Source organism: Dysidea avara, chromosome 6 (assembly GCF_963678975.1).
Source record: "Dysidea avara chromosome 6, odDysAvar1.4, whole genome shotgun sequence".
NCBI lineage: Eukaryota > Metazoa > Porifera > Demospongiae > Dictyoceratida > Dysideidae > Dysidea > Dysidea avara.
Window position 1 is genome coordinate 18,216,594 of NC_089277.1, and position 15,777 is coordinate 18,232,370.

At 38.6% G+C, this 15,777-nt stretch overlaps 1 protein-coding gene across 1 annotated transcript; it reads right to left on the reverse strand.

The window, feature by feature from the left end:
• Positions 1-1,512: 1,512 nt before the first annotated feature.
• On the reverse strand, positions 1,513-15,729 carry LOC136257602 (uncharacterized). Its single transcript, XM_066050842.1, has 18 exons — positions 15,618-15,729; positions 13,359-15,199; positions 10,401-10,480; positions 9,605-9,688; positions 9,506-9,548; positions 6,825-7,201; positions 6,598-6,663; positions 5,863-5,940; positions 4,645-4,804; positions 4,380-4,501; positions 4,236-4,322; positions 3,991-4,128; positions 3,763-3,876; positions 3,309-3,416; positions 2,864-3,016; positions 2,573-2,732; positions 2,240-2,397; positions 1,513-2,057 (listed from the first exon to the last, which is right to left on the reverse strand). Exons 2-18 carry the CDS (start codon positions 15,151-15,153, stop codon positions 1,686-1,688), a joined length of 4,095 nt encoding a protein of 1,364 aa, XP_065906914.1. The 5' UTR covers positions 15,154-15,199; positions 15,618-15,729; the 3' UTR covers positions 1,513-1,685.
• Positions 15,730-15,777: the final 48 nt, after the last annotated feature.

Sequence of the window (15,777 nt, forward strand, 5' to 3'; positions counted from 1 at the left end):
GCATAATTTTAGAATTATCGGACGACCATGGGAATATAATAATCGGTGGAATTAGGGGTCGTGTCTCTTCTTGATTATAGAAGAAAGAGTTAAGCTACTACAAATGATAAAGATCGATATACTCTAATAGAACGCTCAAATACTCTAATAGAGCAGTCAGATCGTTTCATGTTAACAATCTGCAGACAGCATCAGGGATTTAACTGCATGATTATCTGCAATTCTGAAACTTGTACATCTTATACCAGTGTATCTTCTTCAAGTCTTTGAGCATTATTATCTACCTAACTTAGAAGCTATAAAGTAGTTACAGCATATTATTATAATATACTAATAATTAAATGCACTTGAATTATTACTGTAGATAGCTATTCTAAGTCTGCTGTAACTATTATGGATAGAAAAATGATGTGTAAGGTGGAATGCTTCATATATGGCTATTAATAATTCGGACAAAACTACTTATAGCAGACAAAACTACTTATAGCAGCATCTTGAAAACTAAGCGACTAGACACAGATATATACTGAATGAGAATAATTATGGAATAATAGGCTGGATACAAGAATAACAAAAAGAGTAATTGGAGAATTTTTTGGGAAATTCTGTAAAGAATAATAGGTAAAATTTTGAGCATAATAGGCTCAGGCCTATAATTGTGCATGTGGAACAAGTGTTACAGACATGTTAAGAAAATATAGTGTGACCACTATTGACACCGATCGGCAAAACTTAGATAAAAAAGAAAAACAAAAATTGCGCTAAAGGAGATCTCCAACCCATGGCTGCTACCTATGGGCTGTAGCCCACCATGTTAACCATCTTGTAAGGACACTGTACATTTAACCCCAATGCAAAGGACAGTTTTAAGGTCCCCAGCTAGATAGATCTCCTTCTGCTACTGCAAATTAACCTCCTTATAACAGTAAAATTTCATCAAAGTCAGTTGGTCCCAAAGTATGTTTAATAGAGGTTTCACTGTAATGTGATTTATGTGCTAGTAGTATAGTGCAGGACAATTATGGCATGCTGAGTATAATATTTTGTAAATTATGTGCCCTTAGGAAATGTTTAGCTCACATGGTTAATCTCTGATGATCTCATAATATGCATTTTCCCATGTGGACAGTGAGATGATAAACAATCACATCTAATAATATGGACTTTTGCAAGTCTCTATAATGGAATTAATTTATCATGAAATGTGATCAGATTTAAGACAATTACTTCTAAAAACTAAGTCAAGAGTTTACTATGACTGGCCAAGGATGTGGAAAATCAATCTTAATACACAGTGACAGAAAATATTAAGCACCTCTAGCTCTTAAATTCATAGATAAATATATAAGCCGCTTTGAAGTACTGACTAGTGGCACAATCTCATGCAAAACATAGAACTAAATTACATTTAAAATTCTTGACATTCACACTAAGAGTATTATCAAGAGTTTATAATGTGTTGTTGTTATGTATTACGATGGGGGAAGGTTAGCCTAATGTTTGTCATTGTCAGTTCCAAGATATTAATATAATAGTAATAATATCAAAGGGAATACTAACTACATACACCATACAACAGACATGTACACTACTGAACAATAAAGAAAAAAATGATATAAAAATCAAAACATGTATATAATAAGAATTATCCACGATAATAATAATATAATAAATATCACAATTCATTAAATGGCTGTTTCAATACTAACTACACTAGCACGTTTATCAACTCCTTCCATTTCTTTGTGCATTTGGAACACCAGTGAATTGTTATCGCTGCTGCTGATGCTTTGTGCATCTGAAGGAGTACCCTGTGATGGTGAGCTGTTCCCTTGTGGAGCAGACTGATCATCTTCACGAGGTGCTCCCATATCCTTTGGTTTCTTTCCTCTTTTCAGTGTCACCATTCCAGACATCTCGCCAGTTAATGAGGCTGATTCTCCCAATCTTTTGTGAGCCAACTTAGGGGAGTCTTCCACTAGGTCATCTTCTAACACAAACAATGGAGCAGCTTTAGTGGAAAATGTTGGCCACTGTTCTTCATCGAAACCACCAACCTGTACAAATAAACAGCAAAATGAAAATTACACCAGATTTGACATTTATTGCTACTACGTACATAGTACTGCTGACCACACACAACAACTACATTTTGTACACTACCACACTACGCTACACTACACACGGAATTCAATAATCAGTGACTGAAAATTCTCTAGTTTACCTACACTTCACTTACTTGAGTAGAAATATTTCCTTGTTTCCAAGCATTCTTGAAGGCCTCCTTTAGTACAGAACGTTGTGGTCTAGCCTGCCTAGCCTTGTTGTTAGTAGTACCAACTGGTCCAGTTATCACTGGCCCCGTGATCACATGACTGTCCGTCTGATCAACACTCGCTACAATAGTTAAATCACAATTGAAAACTTATATTCTATAAACTTTGTATGTTTGTACGTACGTACATTAATAAAAAACTAGGTATTCTGATCTAGATGACCATTTTAACTATTATTAACTAATTAGAAGTTGGTCAGCATTTTGGAAGATAGGTGTTCTTCACAATATACATACCTTGTGAACTTCTTGCCAAGGCAGGTGATCTGCTACCAACTTGTATGTTAACATTACTCTTCTCTTCTCTGCTCCTCTTGGACTGGAATCTCATACTGACTGATCCAAACTTGGACTTGGTCTTGTTCACCTCTGCAACTTTCTGTACTATATCACTTCTCTACAATAGAGCAATGACAGACACTGATGATATACTCTAATACAACAGTCATTACCATGGGAACATATAAAAATACTGAATTTAACTGCCCACATTTTATTAGCAACAAATGTTTTATTGACAGTACTCACCAATGCTTTCAGTTCATCTTCAGTGGCAGCGCTGAGGTCAGTAGGTGACGTTTCTTTCTTAACTTGCTCGTTCGAAAGATCTTCATTCTCCAGTAACATCCATGGACACTTCTCCTTTGTCGTCTCATAGTCAGTAACTAACTGCTTGCCAAACTAAATACAACAAAACACAACATACAAGTAACAACATCACATACTACAGGTTACAGCTGTGTCTCATGAGCAGCAAAAAATAAGAGGTATAATAATTGAAGGCCAAACTTTTCTTGAACTACGCATCGTAAAATGCATGTGATATCTATAAAACATTTCCCAGCAGTATTTGATGTACAGTAAACATTAAAATGTATATTGCAACTTAAAAAGTACAATCAGAAACTGGGACATTAGAGTTTACATCTCCACACCACACACCACACACCACACATTCACAAACACTCAGTACCTTAGCTATTCTTATCCCAGTAGTCCATACATCATAGTCATGTTTAGTACCAGTGGGAAGACAGAAATGTTTGATCTTGTGATACACCTTGTCAATCGGTCCCATAGGCTATGTGGAACAAAAATACAGTGACCATAATATGTGTACATACAAGACTCTCATCTCAGGGTTCAGATACGTGAATGATAATTGAAGACCATTCATCTTCAGATATATGTAGAGCTACATCTGAATGTTCTAATAGAACATACACGTATGCAAACAAAATACTCCTTTGCATACGAAACATTCTCTAATGGAACTTACAGTCATTTTCAATTTTATTGGATAAACAAAGAGTCTTGTGCGTTCGTGTATATGGACATGTATGTGATTGTGTACTTCACATACCACATAAACCGTCAAGATATAGCACAACACTTGCATACATACACACAGACTAGCACACACTTACAACTAAAGAAAAGCAGAAGACACCAGGAGCTTTGTAACGTTTCTTGAAATCCTTTGTACCAGTGAACACATACACCTCCTTCCATGTAGCAACCCTCTGGACATCCTTTGATGACTACATGTATAAATTAACACACATGACAACGAATCCTAAAATTATAATAAAATTGTATACAACTAATATTTCTACATATAATTTTGTAATTGTAAACATTCAAGGGTCTCTCACCATAGTTTTCCCTGACTTGGACATATAGAAGCCAGAAGATCTAATGCCAAACAAGTGCTTCTTCCAGCCGGCCCTTTTGCCATCCTTGAAGTAAAGTTCTCCCTCTACCTTTGGTATGTTGCCATCTTTGAAAATTTCCTTTGCAAAGCAAACAAGAGAGATTGAATAATAAAATTATATTGACTTGTTCATGTACTTGCACATATATGTAATTTCAAATAAGGCAGCTTGCTGAATAGACTTACATTTAAGATCATATTTTTCTTTTTCTCTTCACTAAAATAGGCGGCAGCTTTTGCGGCCGACAATGAATGGGAATCAGGTATCAACATCTACCAACACATCATCATCACATCACGGGTACATGTGGAGATCATGTGCACACATACCTGGGGTCTGGTTAGGAGTAGGTATTTGTTTGGATTGTTCCTGAAATGTGTTGTGTTACGATGTACCTTTGGCCAGTGGGCCAACGCATCTATCACTTTCTCGTGATCCTCAAGAACACGTTCTGCAAACAAAAAAAAGTGACATTATTGTATCAAGACCCAACAGAAACCAGGCCCCAGGCAAGAAAACACCGTCCATATACATGCATCCATAATCCACAAGTACATACGTACATATCTACAAAAATTAAACTACGCTTCTCACCAAGTTCTAAGTCTTCTAATCGTTCTACTAGAGTCCAGTTGGGTCCAAAGTTTTGATGGTTCTTCTCAGCTAGTATTATACAAACATCACGAGCGTCCATCTGTTCATCAACCACTGCCATCTTGGAGGAACCATCTACACTGATAGCCTTCACCACCACCTGTGGGTTATGTCAGACATCATGAAATGTATGTGTGTCTAATTGTATACAACTGTACGTGTGGTGTGTGTGTGTGCGTGTGTGTGTGTGTATTTACATACACATAGTACGAGTGGTCAAATACCTAATTGCTCCTGTTGTTAATCTACACTCAAATATAAGATTTTATTCTTGCTCTTGAATTGTGTGCTAGGAAGGGATTTGGTGCTAAGGGCTGGAACACTAAATAATGTAACAAAATACTCTCAAATTTCTAAGGGTGCTTTCTGCTGTGCTATGTAATTTCTTATTAACTCAAAGGACCTTCTACTTCTGAGCTAAGCACAAGTTGTTATACAACCATATTACACAGCGTTTACAGAGACACACTTCACCCATGTCTAGAAAAAGCCACTTCACAACTACACATCAACAGTCTAACATATAATCCATCTCACATATCAACAGTCTGTAAAAATTTTACACCCATGTGGGTGCAGAATGAGATACCTACACCTACACGAGTTTCGCAAAGCAATCACAAGAAATGAGGTGCAAGCCCACACCTAGACATCAGAACCATATACAAGCAATGAAAATGCCCTAACATAATAAAACTGCAACAGTTTCACGCATATGGTTTGAAAAAAAACAACATATGTGGTAGCATAGAGTACGATAGTATTATGCAGTATGATAGTACTGTATGGTGGGGACGACGAAGGTGTGGGCATGGCTTGTGATAAAATATCACCCTAAAACCTGCCTCAATTTTCCCTCATGACAACATGACAGTATTGGTTGGGTAAAATCTCGCTCAAAAGCTTAGGTGAAATTATTGAACCAAATATGTCCACATTTTAATGTATTGTTAAAGGCATCTTATGGCGGTAAACTTTTTGTCAACATCATTGAATCAGTATTGACATCACTTGTGTCTTACTACACAATGTGATTGTTTGAATTATGATAAAAGTATTGAATGTAGTTTCAACATTACTAGTACACAATTCAACACAACAAATCACAATTGTGATATAAACATGTTATAGGTCAGTGATGATGTCATGGTGTCATACCTTCTTTATCCTGGCTTCTTTCAGTTTGTTCATGGCAATCCTTATCTTCTCAGCTTGTAATTTCCTTTCCTTTTCAGCCTACAAAAACATGTATGTATTCACAGCAGGTTACGTACTATATTTGGTGACTGAAACCTCTGATGGTCATTGGTGCCAAAAATTATACAACAAGGATATTGATTATTAAGGTAGTATATAGTAAAAAGGAAAAAGTTTTACTGGTGCCACAAAGAGTATAAAGGAAACATCGTTGAATGACATACGTACATACAGACTGGGTCTGGGAAAACCGGTCTTATCACCCATGACAGCAAGATTAATTTTTCACTACAAACTCTGTGGTGCTGGATAAAGACCTGTGCTGTTAATTTCATTTTGCCAATTTGAGCCCATGTGCTCCTCTTTTGTTTTGAAAGCAGCTCTTTGCCATCCCTTGGTGAACTTTCCCACCGATACGCAAAACACCTGGGAAACCTAGAAATTTAGCTGTTGGTTACTTGCAGAGTGTGTACTCTGGTAAGGTATAAAACTTGCCTTAACCACTGTAGAGCTACAACTCTTAAAAAGTAGTGTTTCTCAATACTTGATAAGACTGCTTTTCCCAGACAAATTAAAGCAACCTTAACAAAGTACCACATGTGCATACTAGCCACACACTCACTATTCACATGTATTACACACACAAACACACGCGTATGTGAGCACTACATACATGTTACACAGACACACACTTACAGGAGTTAGTGACTCGTCAAGTTCAAGCTGCTGAGCAAACAATTCCAACTGTTGCTGTACTTGCTCCTACAGAAAATGATAACACTGAGAACTAGCCGCAACAAAGTTCTTAAGAATTGCACTGTAAAGACTGTTACATAGAGTACAATAGGTTCTAAGGTAAAAACACCAAGACTAATACCCTTACATAAACTATCTAGGTACATCCATACACAGTTGCCACTTACATGAGAGGGTGAGAGAGGAGTACTGACAGATGGTCGCTGCACATCTAAATGTCCACTGTGTTGTATTGGCGGAGGTCTGTTAGCTTTATCCTTTCGGGTTGTGGCTGTTGTCGTCACTTCTGATTTCAATGATGTCTGACTAGGCTGATTACTTAACTTGACAGTATCATATATAGCCAATGAGATGGGATCATGGATAATGTTCTTGCTCTGTTGTAGACTCTGCATAAAGCTGGCAAACTCTTCTCCAGACATTTGTTCCTCGTTGCCTGTAACTGTGGGTGGTTTGGTATCACTAACAGCTGCAGCAGCTGCTGTTTCTTCTTCAAGTTTGCAAAGATCAGCCAGCAAGCTGTCAAGGTCAGGATCACCAGCCTCTGTTATAGTAAAGAAATACAATTGTAATGAAACACCAAATGCACGCCTGCACGCACACACAAGAACACATAATGCCACTCACAAATGCACAGTGGGTATGCATGTGTACGTACACAAACACACACACACACACACACACACACACACACACACACACACACACACACACACACACACACACACACACACACACACACACACACACACACACACACACCTACAATACAAACTGAATCCCCTTAGACTTCAAGTATACCAAGAGTTCATAATATAAAAAGAGAGGAGAGTGTCCTACTACAGTATAGCCTGTATAAATGCATATCTCAAAGTAATGTAGTAAAACTTTGATTTCTTTAGGATATCATGTCAACACGTAAAGTGTTAAGGAGTGTTGACAATGCCATCAGTGAACTACCTATTGAAGCTGGTTATTGAAACTTAATGCTGAGTGCATGCCTGACCAACTAACACATTGAAAGTGACTATAGGTATTGCATCATAACTTCGAGATACAGTTTATACAGGCTATAGTAGGACACTCTCCTCTCTTTTTATATTATGAACTCTTGGTATAACATATTAATTTTAATGAAATGTGTGTGTACACGAAAAGTTGTACTTTATCACAAAGTTCAAGCACATTTACTTCCAATTTCTTCATCTCTTATGGCTAGGGTCAACGTATATACACTTCTTACCTTGACAAAAATGAAAGTCAGGACTATTACAAGAATATGTCAACTATTATTAGGGAGACTAGATATACCCAACAAGCACATGTAGTGTGTACTTTCAAGTTGAAGAAGGCATCTACACACAATACAACTCCCTTGTAAAGGTCATCAAATGTCTTATAAACATGTCCATTTCTCCTGGGAGACAGTTAACCTACATTCATAGCTTACTACTTGATAGTTCAGTGTTTTGTAAACCATTAATTTCTGTTGTCTGTATCACACATATTTATTGGTGTGACCAAAGGCATGAATAATTTTTGAAATTCAGTAATACTTTCCAATAAACGTGTGTGATAATGTTTCACGATTCCTTACTGTAGTATACCTTCTGTATAATACTCCATGGCAACTGGCAACTTAGTACATACTACTGAACTACAACATGTGTGAGTATGTGTACATGGGTTGTGACACAGACACATGACATGACACTACATACAAAGACACACACATGCACACAGGCAACACTATATATATACACCCACACAACGTTGTCACACATGTTACACACACTACTAGCAGACCAACAGGGCAGTTCGTACACAAAACAACACCCAATAACACTGACTAGCTTAATTACCCTAACACTACAAGAATTGCTCTAATAGGCCAGCCAAATAACCTGTCCACATCTATACAGACATTACAATCACTTTGGGTTCACTACATACAGTATAGAAACCTTTATATATACATATATGTGCAGTAATTTCACCATATATGTACATACATAGTTACAGCAATGTCTACTGTATGTATATAGTCAATATGAAGTGCTAAACCACCAAACTGGTCTCCCTACTATCACATAAAACTAGTTGTGATCAATAAATGTAATGACTCCCTCTGACTCCCACGATGATAGCCCATTAAATGGTCATGTTATTGTGTTACCCACAAACAGGAAACATATTGTAAATAAAGCATAGAGTTTGTAGTGTACAATACTGTGTGCGTGTGTGTGTGTGTGTGTGTGTGTGTGTGTGTGTGAGTGTGTGTGTGTGTGTGTGTGTGTAGTGTGTGCGCATGAGTTCAAGCGAGAATAGTATGTATGCACGTGTGATCGTACATTTCTATACATGTAGAACCTGTCTTTGTGGTCACCTATATAAAAGGCATAAAGGAGTCATACTTACTCATGACCTCCTCACTAACACATGTAGTATTGCCCACATGGTGACAGCTGTGTTGATCAAATTAACTTGTTTGCTAACACTAAACTTGGTAAGTGAGCATGAAGTCAAGAGAGAGCCAAAATGTCTAACTAACACTGTAGTACAGGAATAAAGGATGTTGCCTTACTGCTTTCAGATGCACACTTAGTGGTATACTCACATAAATAGTCTATAGACAAAGGTACACAATTTATACATACCCCCCCCCCCCCCCCCCCCCCCCCCCCCCACACACACACAGAGTCACATACACATACATGTATGCATAGACATGGACACACGTGCACGCACCCACACACACACACACACACACACACACACACACACACACACACACACACACACACACACACACACACACACGTGCATGCAGACACTACAGTATTCATACCTGCAAAAGCAGCAATAGACATTCTCCAACTGGCATACTTGCTCTACAATAAAAGACACAAGATAAAACACCATTAAGAATCATCACAGAATTACTTACCGCAAGTTTGGCGGATGATGATGTTCTTGACCTAATAGAACTAACAGTGCTAACTGTACTTTGTCTCTCACTTCTCAACATTGACTGTAAGGTACAAGAATAAATGGATCACTCAAGCATGTACACCTTCAATGATTCTTTAATTCTACATTTCTACAACTTCAAATTATTAACTAAATGTTTTATTCAACCCAAACAAAACTACAGTTATTACTAAATAGCAAGGTATAGAAATTTTCAAATATGAATCATCAGAAGTGAACGAAATACTTAGCAATTATCAGTCAATGGGTCATAATCACCCATTGAGTCAATAGTATCACCATACTACCAGACCTGTGTGTGTGCTGTGCTACTAAAATTATATCACTGTACTAAATGAAATGTTCTGTTATGACCCAATGGCAGAATACACACACAGATACTTCCGTAATCAGTTTCAGTTATCATTAGGGTGGCTTCGAATAGAGGAAACAGAAGATACAAACATGCAGCCCACTCTGATAGTACATACTTGTAATACACCATTTTTCAAACGTGTATGCAATCGTTTGTATACGTAAAATATGTAGTATTTATCCTTCATTAATTGTCTAAATCTAAAACCAAGGTGTGCTTAGAACACATGCACTTAAACTAGTGAGGCCGTACTGTATTTTGAGGTCATCAGGTCACTATATTATCGAGGCCATATTTTTTTGTCTGAAGATGGCCTAGGTTTCAACAGTGTAATCAACAGATTTCACAACAGCTGGTGTAGTGTGCACACACAAACATTGACAACATAACCACTTACTTGCTGACTGTTAGAACTGGTGATGCTGTTGAGATCGTTCAACCAGTCATCCAGTAAATCATCGTCCCCTTTAGTACCAGCTACACCAACACACCACATCATGATAAGTACTTTGATAACAGACATATAATAATAATATGGGTCTATATGTATTGTGTGTATAATACTGTATGTACAAGTGTTCTGTACGTAGCTACCTATACAACTAACTCTACGAGTAGACATTTACACGCTCACACTGACATGAACACACGTGCACACGCACACACTACACTAAAACAACTACACAACACACATACCATACACATCTGTTTTAACATGACATTTTCAAATTGCAGGCAAACTACATAATTACACAACTAATTCAAAGCTGGATAAACACAATTACTAATCAAATCAACTAGGAATACACACATCTGGCCAAGCACATGCTCCACTAATAATGACAGCCATTAATTACAGTACTAGTGGGGGTGATTCCTTATCATAACCACATCATCATATATAACCCACACACTACGCCACATCAATGTTCTCCACACTGACACACTGCAATTATCATATAACTGATCACAGCTCTGTTATGCACAACAAATGTTCAGGTGACAGTGTAAGCTGACACCAGAGTGGCTCGTAAGGGGGATAAATGCTACCCACACCAAATCTGTACTAGTAATAATAAACACAGTACACATCCACACATACATGAGAAATAGCTTTGTCCCTAGCACAAATGAAGAATTCTTTCACATTCGGTAAAACTTTCAATTAGTGTTTGGTATGTTCATTAACTCTCTCAGTTTGCTATTTATCATTTTAGTCTAACATAACGATCCCTTTACTGAGGGTATTTATTATCAAACCATGAAATGATCCTCAGTTGCTTGAGGCTGCTTTCCCTAAAAATCTCAGCCATGCAAACTTATGAGCTCTCCAAATAAGTGGTTTCTTTTTGCATAAAATGCTCACACAAAAGCAGACATGGTCTGCATGGACACAAACATATACACGCACGTATCCACACACACACAACACACACACAAAGCAAAGCCTATGGCAGTCGTACGAAACACACATTACCGCCCAGTGAACCAGCACTGGGATGCCTGTGCACCATTCAGGTGCTTGAGCATTGGCAGGCAAATCCTCCTGGGGCAAGGCTAGTAACCCGCAGGAGGACTGTACAGGTCTCACAGAGAGAGGTTGCAGAACCAGAAGTTCCACAACAACCCCAACATCACTAAATGAGATGAGGACAGTTGGGCATATGCTTCCTCAGTAAACACCAGGTACCCATTGATGTTACAACTGTTCCCCCAGATGAGCCCACCCAACATCCACACACACACAGACAGACAGACAGACAGAGACACACGTAAAAGTCAATACACATGATCCTGCTGTTGTAAAAAATTCTATTGCTTGAACAAAAAGGTAGGAGTGCAAATGTAAAATTAATATATATGCAATACAACTTTTAACATTTATAATTAGGTTGAATCATTTCTCGGACTAAACAGGATGATTTCTTTAAGTTTGCAAACAATTTAAAAACTAAATTCCACTGTTCACTTCTAGGTATGACCTAAAATCAACCCTAGCCATTGAGCAGTTTTTCAGATGGCTGGTTACTGAACAGTTAGCACAGGATGCTTCACAACACACAACACACATGCTCATGAGCATGAGGAATGTATGTATTGTATCCTTACTTCAGAAACACAAGTATGCACACACAATATTTGCATGAATTTCCTGGTCAAAATTGTCAAGTTGTAGCACCATCATTACGACCAACAGACCATCGTATCATGAATTGCACCTTTTTAGTACTGGCCGTTTCAACATTTAGTTGTTACCAGCTTGTCAAAATCACAAGCTCGCAATGAGAGATCTCACATCTAAAGCATCATCAGTGCTTGTTATCAGATGCCGTATGATAAGCAATTTAAAGCTGATCAGCTGTGGAATGATAATACAAGCCTATTGTAACACAACACCAGCACACTGGCTTATGGGATTTACCTGAGTAGACAGAGTTAACTAGCAGCCATAACAAATCTATTTGAGCCAAACACGTATCAATAACTGTATAGTACATTACTAGACAGAAGATATGACTGTGACTTGTCGGATCAAATAATATTTGTTTAAAATTTGAATACAGCAGTGCCAGCAATTTTTCATTAACTATTTACGTATATTGTCAGTTGCTAAGTATCTACAAGATGCGTAAGCGATCTGACATCAAACTATGAATATTAAAACCTATTCATTAAGCTCACATTTTGACTACAAGCTGGATATTTATATAGTGTATTAAACACCTGAGAGATTTGGACATTTTGACTAGCTGAAATGCTTACTATATATAATATGCAACAAATTTATACCATATACAGGCTTAAAATTATCATACACACCCTCATACGGACACCAATGAATACACAAGAGACTATAGAGTGAACGATGAATGATATTATAAGTGTCTGAGAATGAACAATGGTCACTTGATTACTATAATGGGCTGGTAAATGGCCAGGGAACATGTGAGAGTTACAAGCAATAGTGAAGACAGTGAAATGATTTAGTCTGATGGTCGCATGTAATTGAGTTACAACAAAAATATGTACAACATTGGGTATACAAATGTTGTGAGGCTAAATTTGATAAATTAAAATTCTTGTACAGGGTTTGCTGCATCAGTGATATATATCCCATTAATAGGGCCACCTTTGGGATAAAAAATGGCATTAAAATAAGATGGTCTCATAAAAGAGGTCATTTTAGGACGACTCAACAAGGTCACTATGAATGAGGTAGCCTTATTAAAAGATAGGTGTTCACTGCTTCTACCAATATGCACTAAGCTTGGGCTATTTGTATACTTAATACCATTACGTGGTCTGTGTATTGTACTTGTTATTTATCTATGTAACATGGAGAACACAAATATACCTTCTTCATCATCATCTTCTCCAGATGGCAGGTCCCACTTTCCTTCCTCTGAGCTACTCTTGTCCTCGCTGGCTCCCATGTTACTCAGTACATTATCTAGGGCACTGAATCCATCAAGATCACCTTGTCCTCTGGTAGTGTCTTCCTCTGGAGCGTCATCACCAACAAGTTGCCCGAGTACATCTAGCTCAGGTAACATAGAACTGTCTGTGGTCTCTTGTCCACTTTTACGATCTTTAATAACAATAGTGTCATAGTTAGTACTAGGTACTCTTGGTGCTGGTGGAAGAACATCGTAGTCTTCGTCAGGGGCAGTTGCAGCTGGTTGTGCTGACATCTTGGGTGGTAACACATCATAAATATCACCTTCGTCAGGGGCAGTTGCAGCTGGTTGTGCTGACATCTTGGGTGGTAACACATCATAAATATCACCTTCGTCAGCTGATTCTTTTGGCGGCAGAGAGTCATAAATTTGGTCATCTTCCACAACTGTTTGTGCAACTGGCGGTGGTGGAGGAGGACGTTGTTGAGATGCTGGAGGTTTTGGTGGAAGCAAATCATAATCTTCATCTTCGACTGGGGGTGGGGGTGGCACAGAGGCTACTGGTTTTGGTGGCAACTCATCGTAATCTTGATCAGGCACGAATGACTCAGCTGGAGCCACAGTAGGAGGAGGAGGGGGAGGAGCTGGAGCCACAGGAGGGGGCGGAGCTGGAGACAGCTCATCATAGTCTTGATCAGGAACAAATGTTTGAGTTACCGGTGGAGGGGGTGGAGCTACAGGGGCTGCAACAGGCGGCTGAGGTGCTAACTCATCATAATCCATATCAGCATGATCAACCACTGCTGCTTGTATATATTGTGTTGCTTGTTGAGTTACAGTTTCAGTATCATCATACAATGCCTCCTCGTAGCCGGCTATTGGTGGTGGGGGTGGCGGTTGAGGTACTACTGCAGTTAGTGAGTCATTCTTAACCATTGACTGTCTGTACTGTTGAGCTTGTTGATTTACATTCATTGTATCATCATACACTTCATCAGTTATAGCCATAGTGTCTTCATATACATCATCAATTAGTTCTTGGTCTCCAACACTGGGATGAAAACTTGCCCGTGCTAAATGCTCGTCCTGTTGCAATTCATCACTTATCACAGCAGACACACGCCGGATTGCATCCCTCTCCGCTTTTGTAATTGGTACATCATTACTCTGCACAGACAAAGTACTTGAGGATCGCTTTGGTTTTGGTTTCACAGGCGGTGCAGGGATATAATCATATAGTGATTCTTCTGTTTGGTCGTCACTTTGTTGGTTAAGCGTTGACGGCGGAGGAGGCGGTTGGTACTGCCCTGATGCCACCAGTTCATCCACAGACTCGTATACTACTTCATTTAATGGTGGTGGTGGTGGTGGTGTTGGCACCATGGTTGGTGATGAACCTTCAGTTAAAGGAGGACTCTCAGATAATTGAGTACTTGAACTTCGTTTTGGCAACACAGGTGGCCCTGATGCTGAACTTGATGGACGACTGGAATAAGAATTCACACTTGGTGGTCTATCATCTTGACTGGAGCGACGTCGTTTTGGTTTTGGTGCCGTTTCCGGGCCACTAATCGACCCTCTATTCATCAACTGTGTGCCAGGATCTCGGGAAGGCAGAGAGGGTGGCCCTTTCTTTACTGAACCTTTCTTTGTAGGACCACTACTCTGTTTAACCGGTGTCTTGCTTGGTTGAGCAATGTACTGAGGAATGGGTGGTGGTGGCGGAGGAGGAGGCGGTGGTGGTGGTGGCATTTTGATAAATTATATCAATATTGTATACTTAGTCGGTAGGAAAAACCTGATGAGAACACAACACAAAAATCATACACAAAGAGTTTGGTCTATTGCATATCACAGCCCATTGCATACAACCACAGTGATTTTCCGGTGGTTGAAATACAAATATAAACAATGCTCACTGGCTAAAACTGCTTCTCTTTGCCTGATCAATATTAAAGTGTTGATCAAAGCGACACCACCCCTAACTAAAGGCCCAAGTTATAATCACCTCACCGTGTTAAATTCAATGGACACTTTAAGCGTGTGTAGCTACCTCTAACACACGACTATTCGTTTAATAACAGTAAAACGCTACACGTTAAACACACAAGTCAAACGTTTTGCCACGGTGTTTTCTTAAGTTAATTGTAAATAGCAATCGAAACACACACATAATGCAGACATATTACAGTTTAGTAACTTAACGTATAACTTACTGAAATGCAGAACGATCTCGCCTTGGCGAAGAAACTAATGACACACATATACGCCGTACAATTATATCAAATTGAATTTCCAAATGGCTCCGGAAGGTCTAGCAATGCAACATAACCGGAGAATTACGTAAATCCGCGATAACAAAAACTTATTAACTAC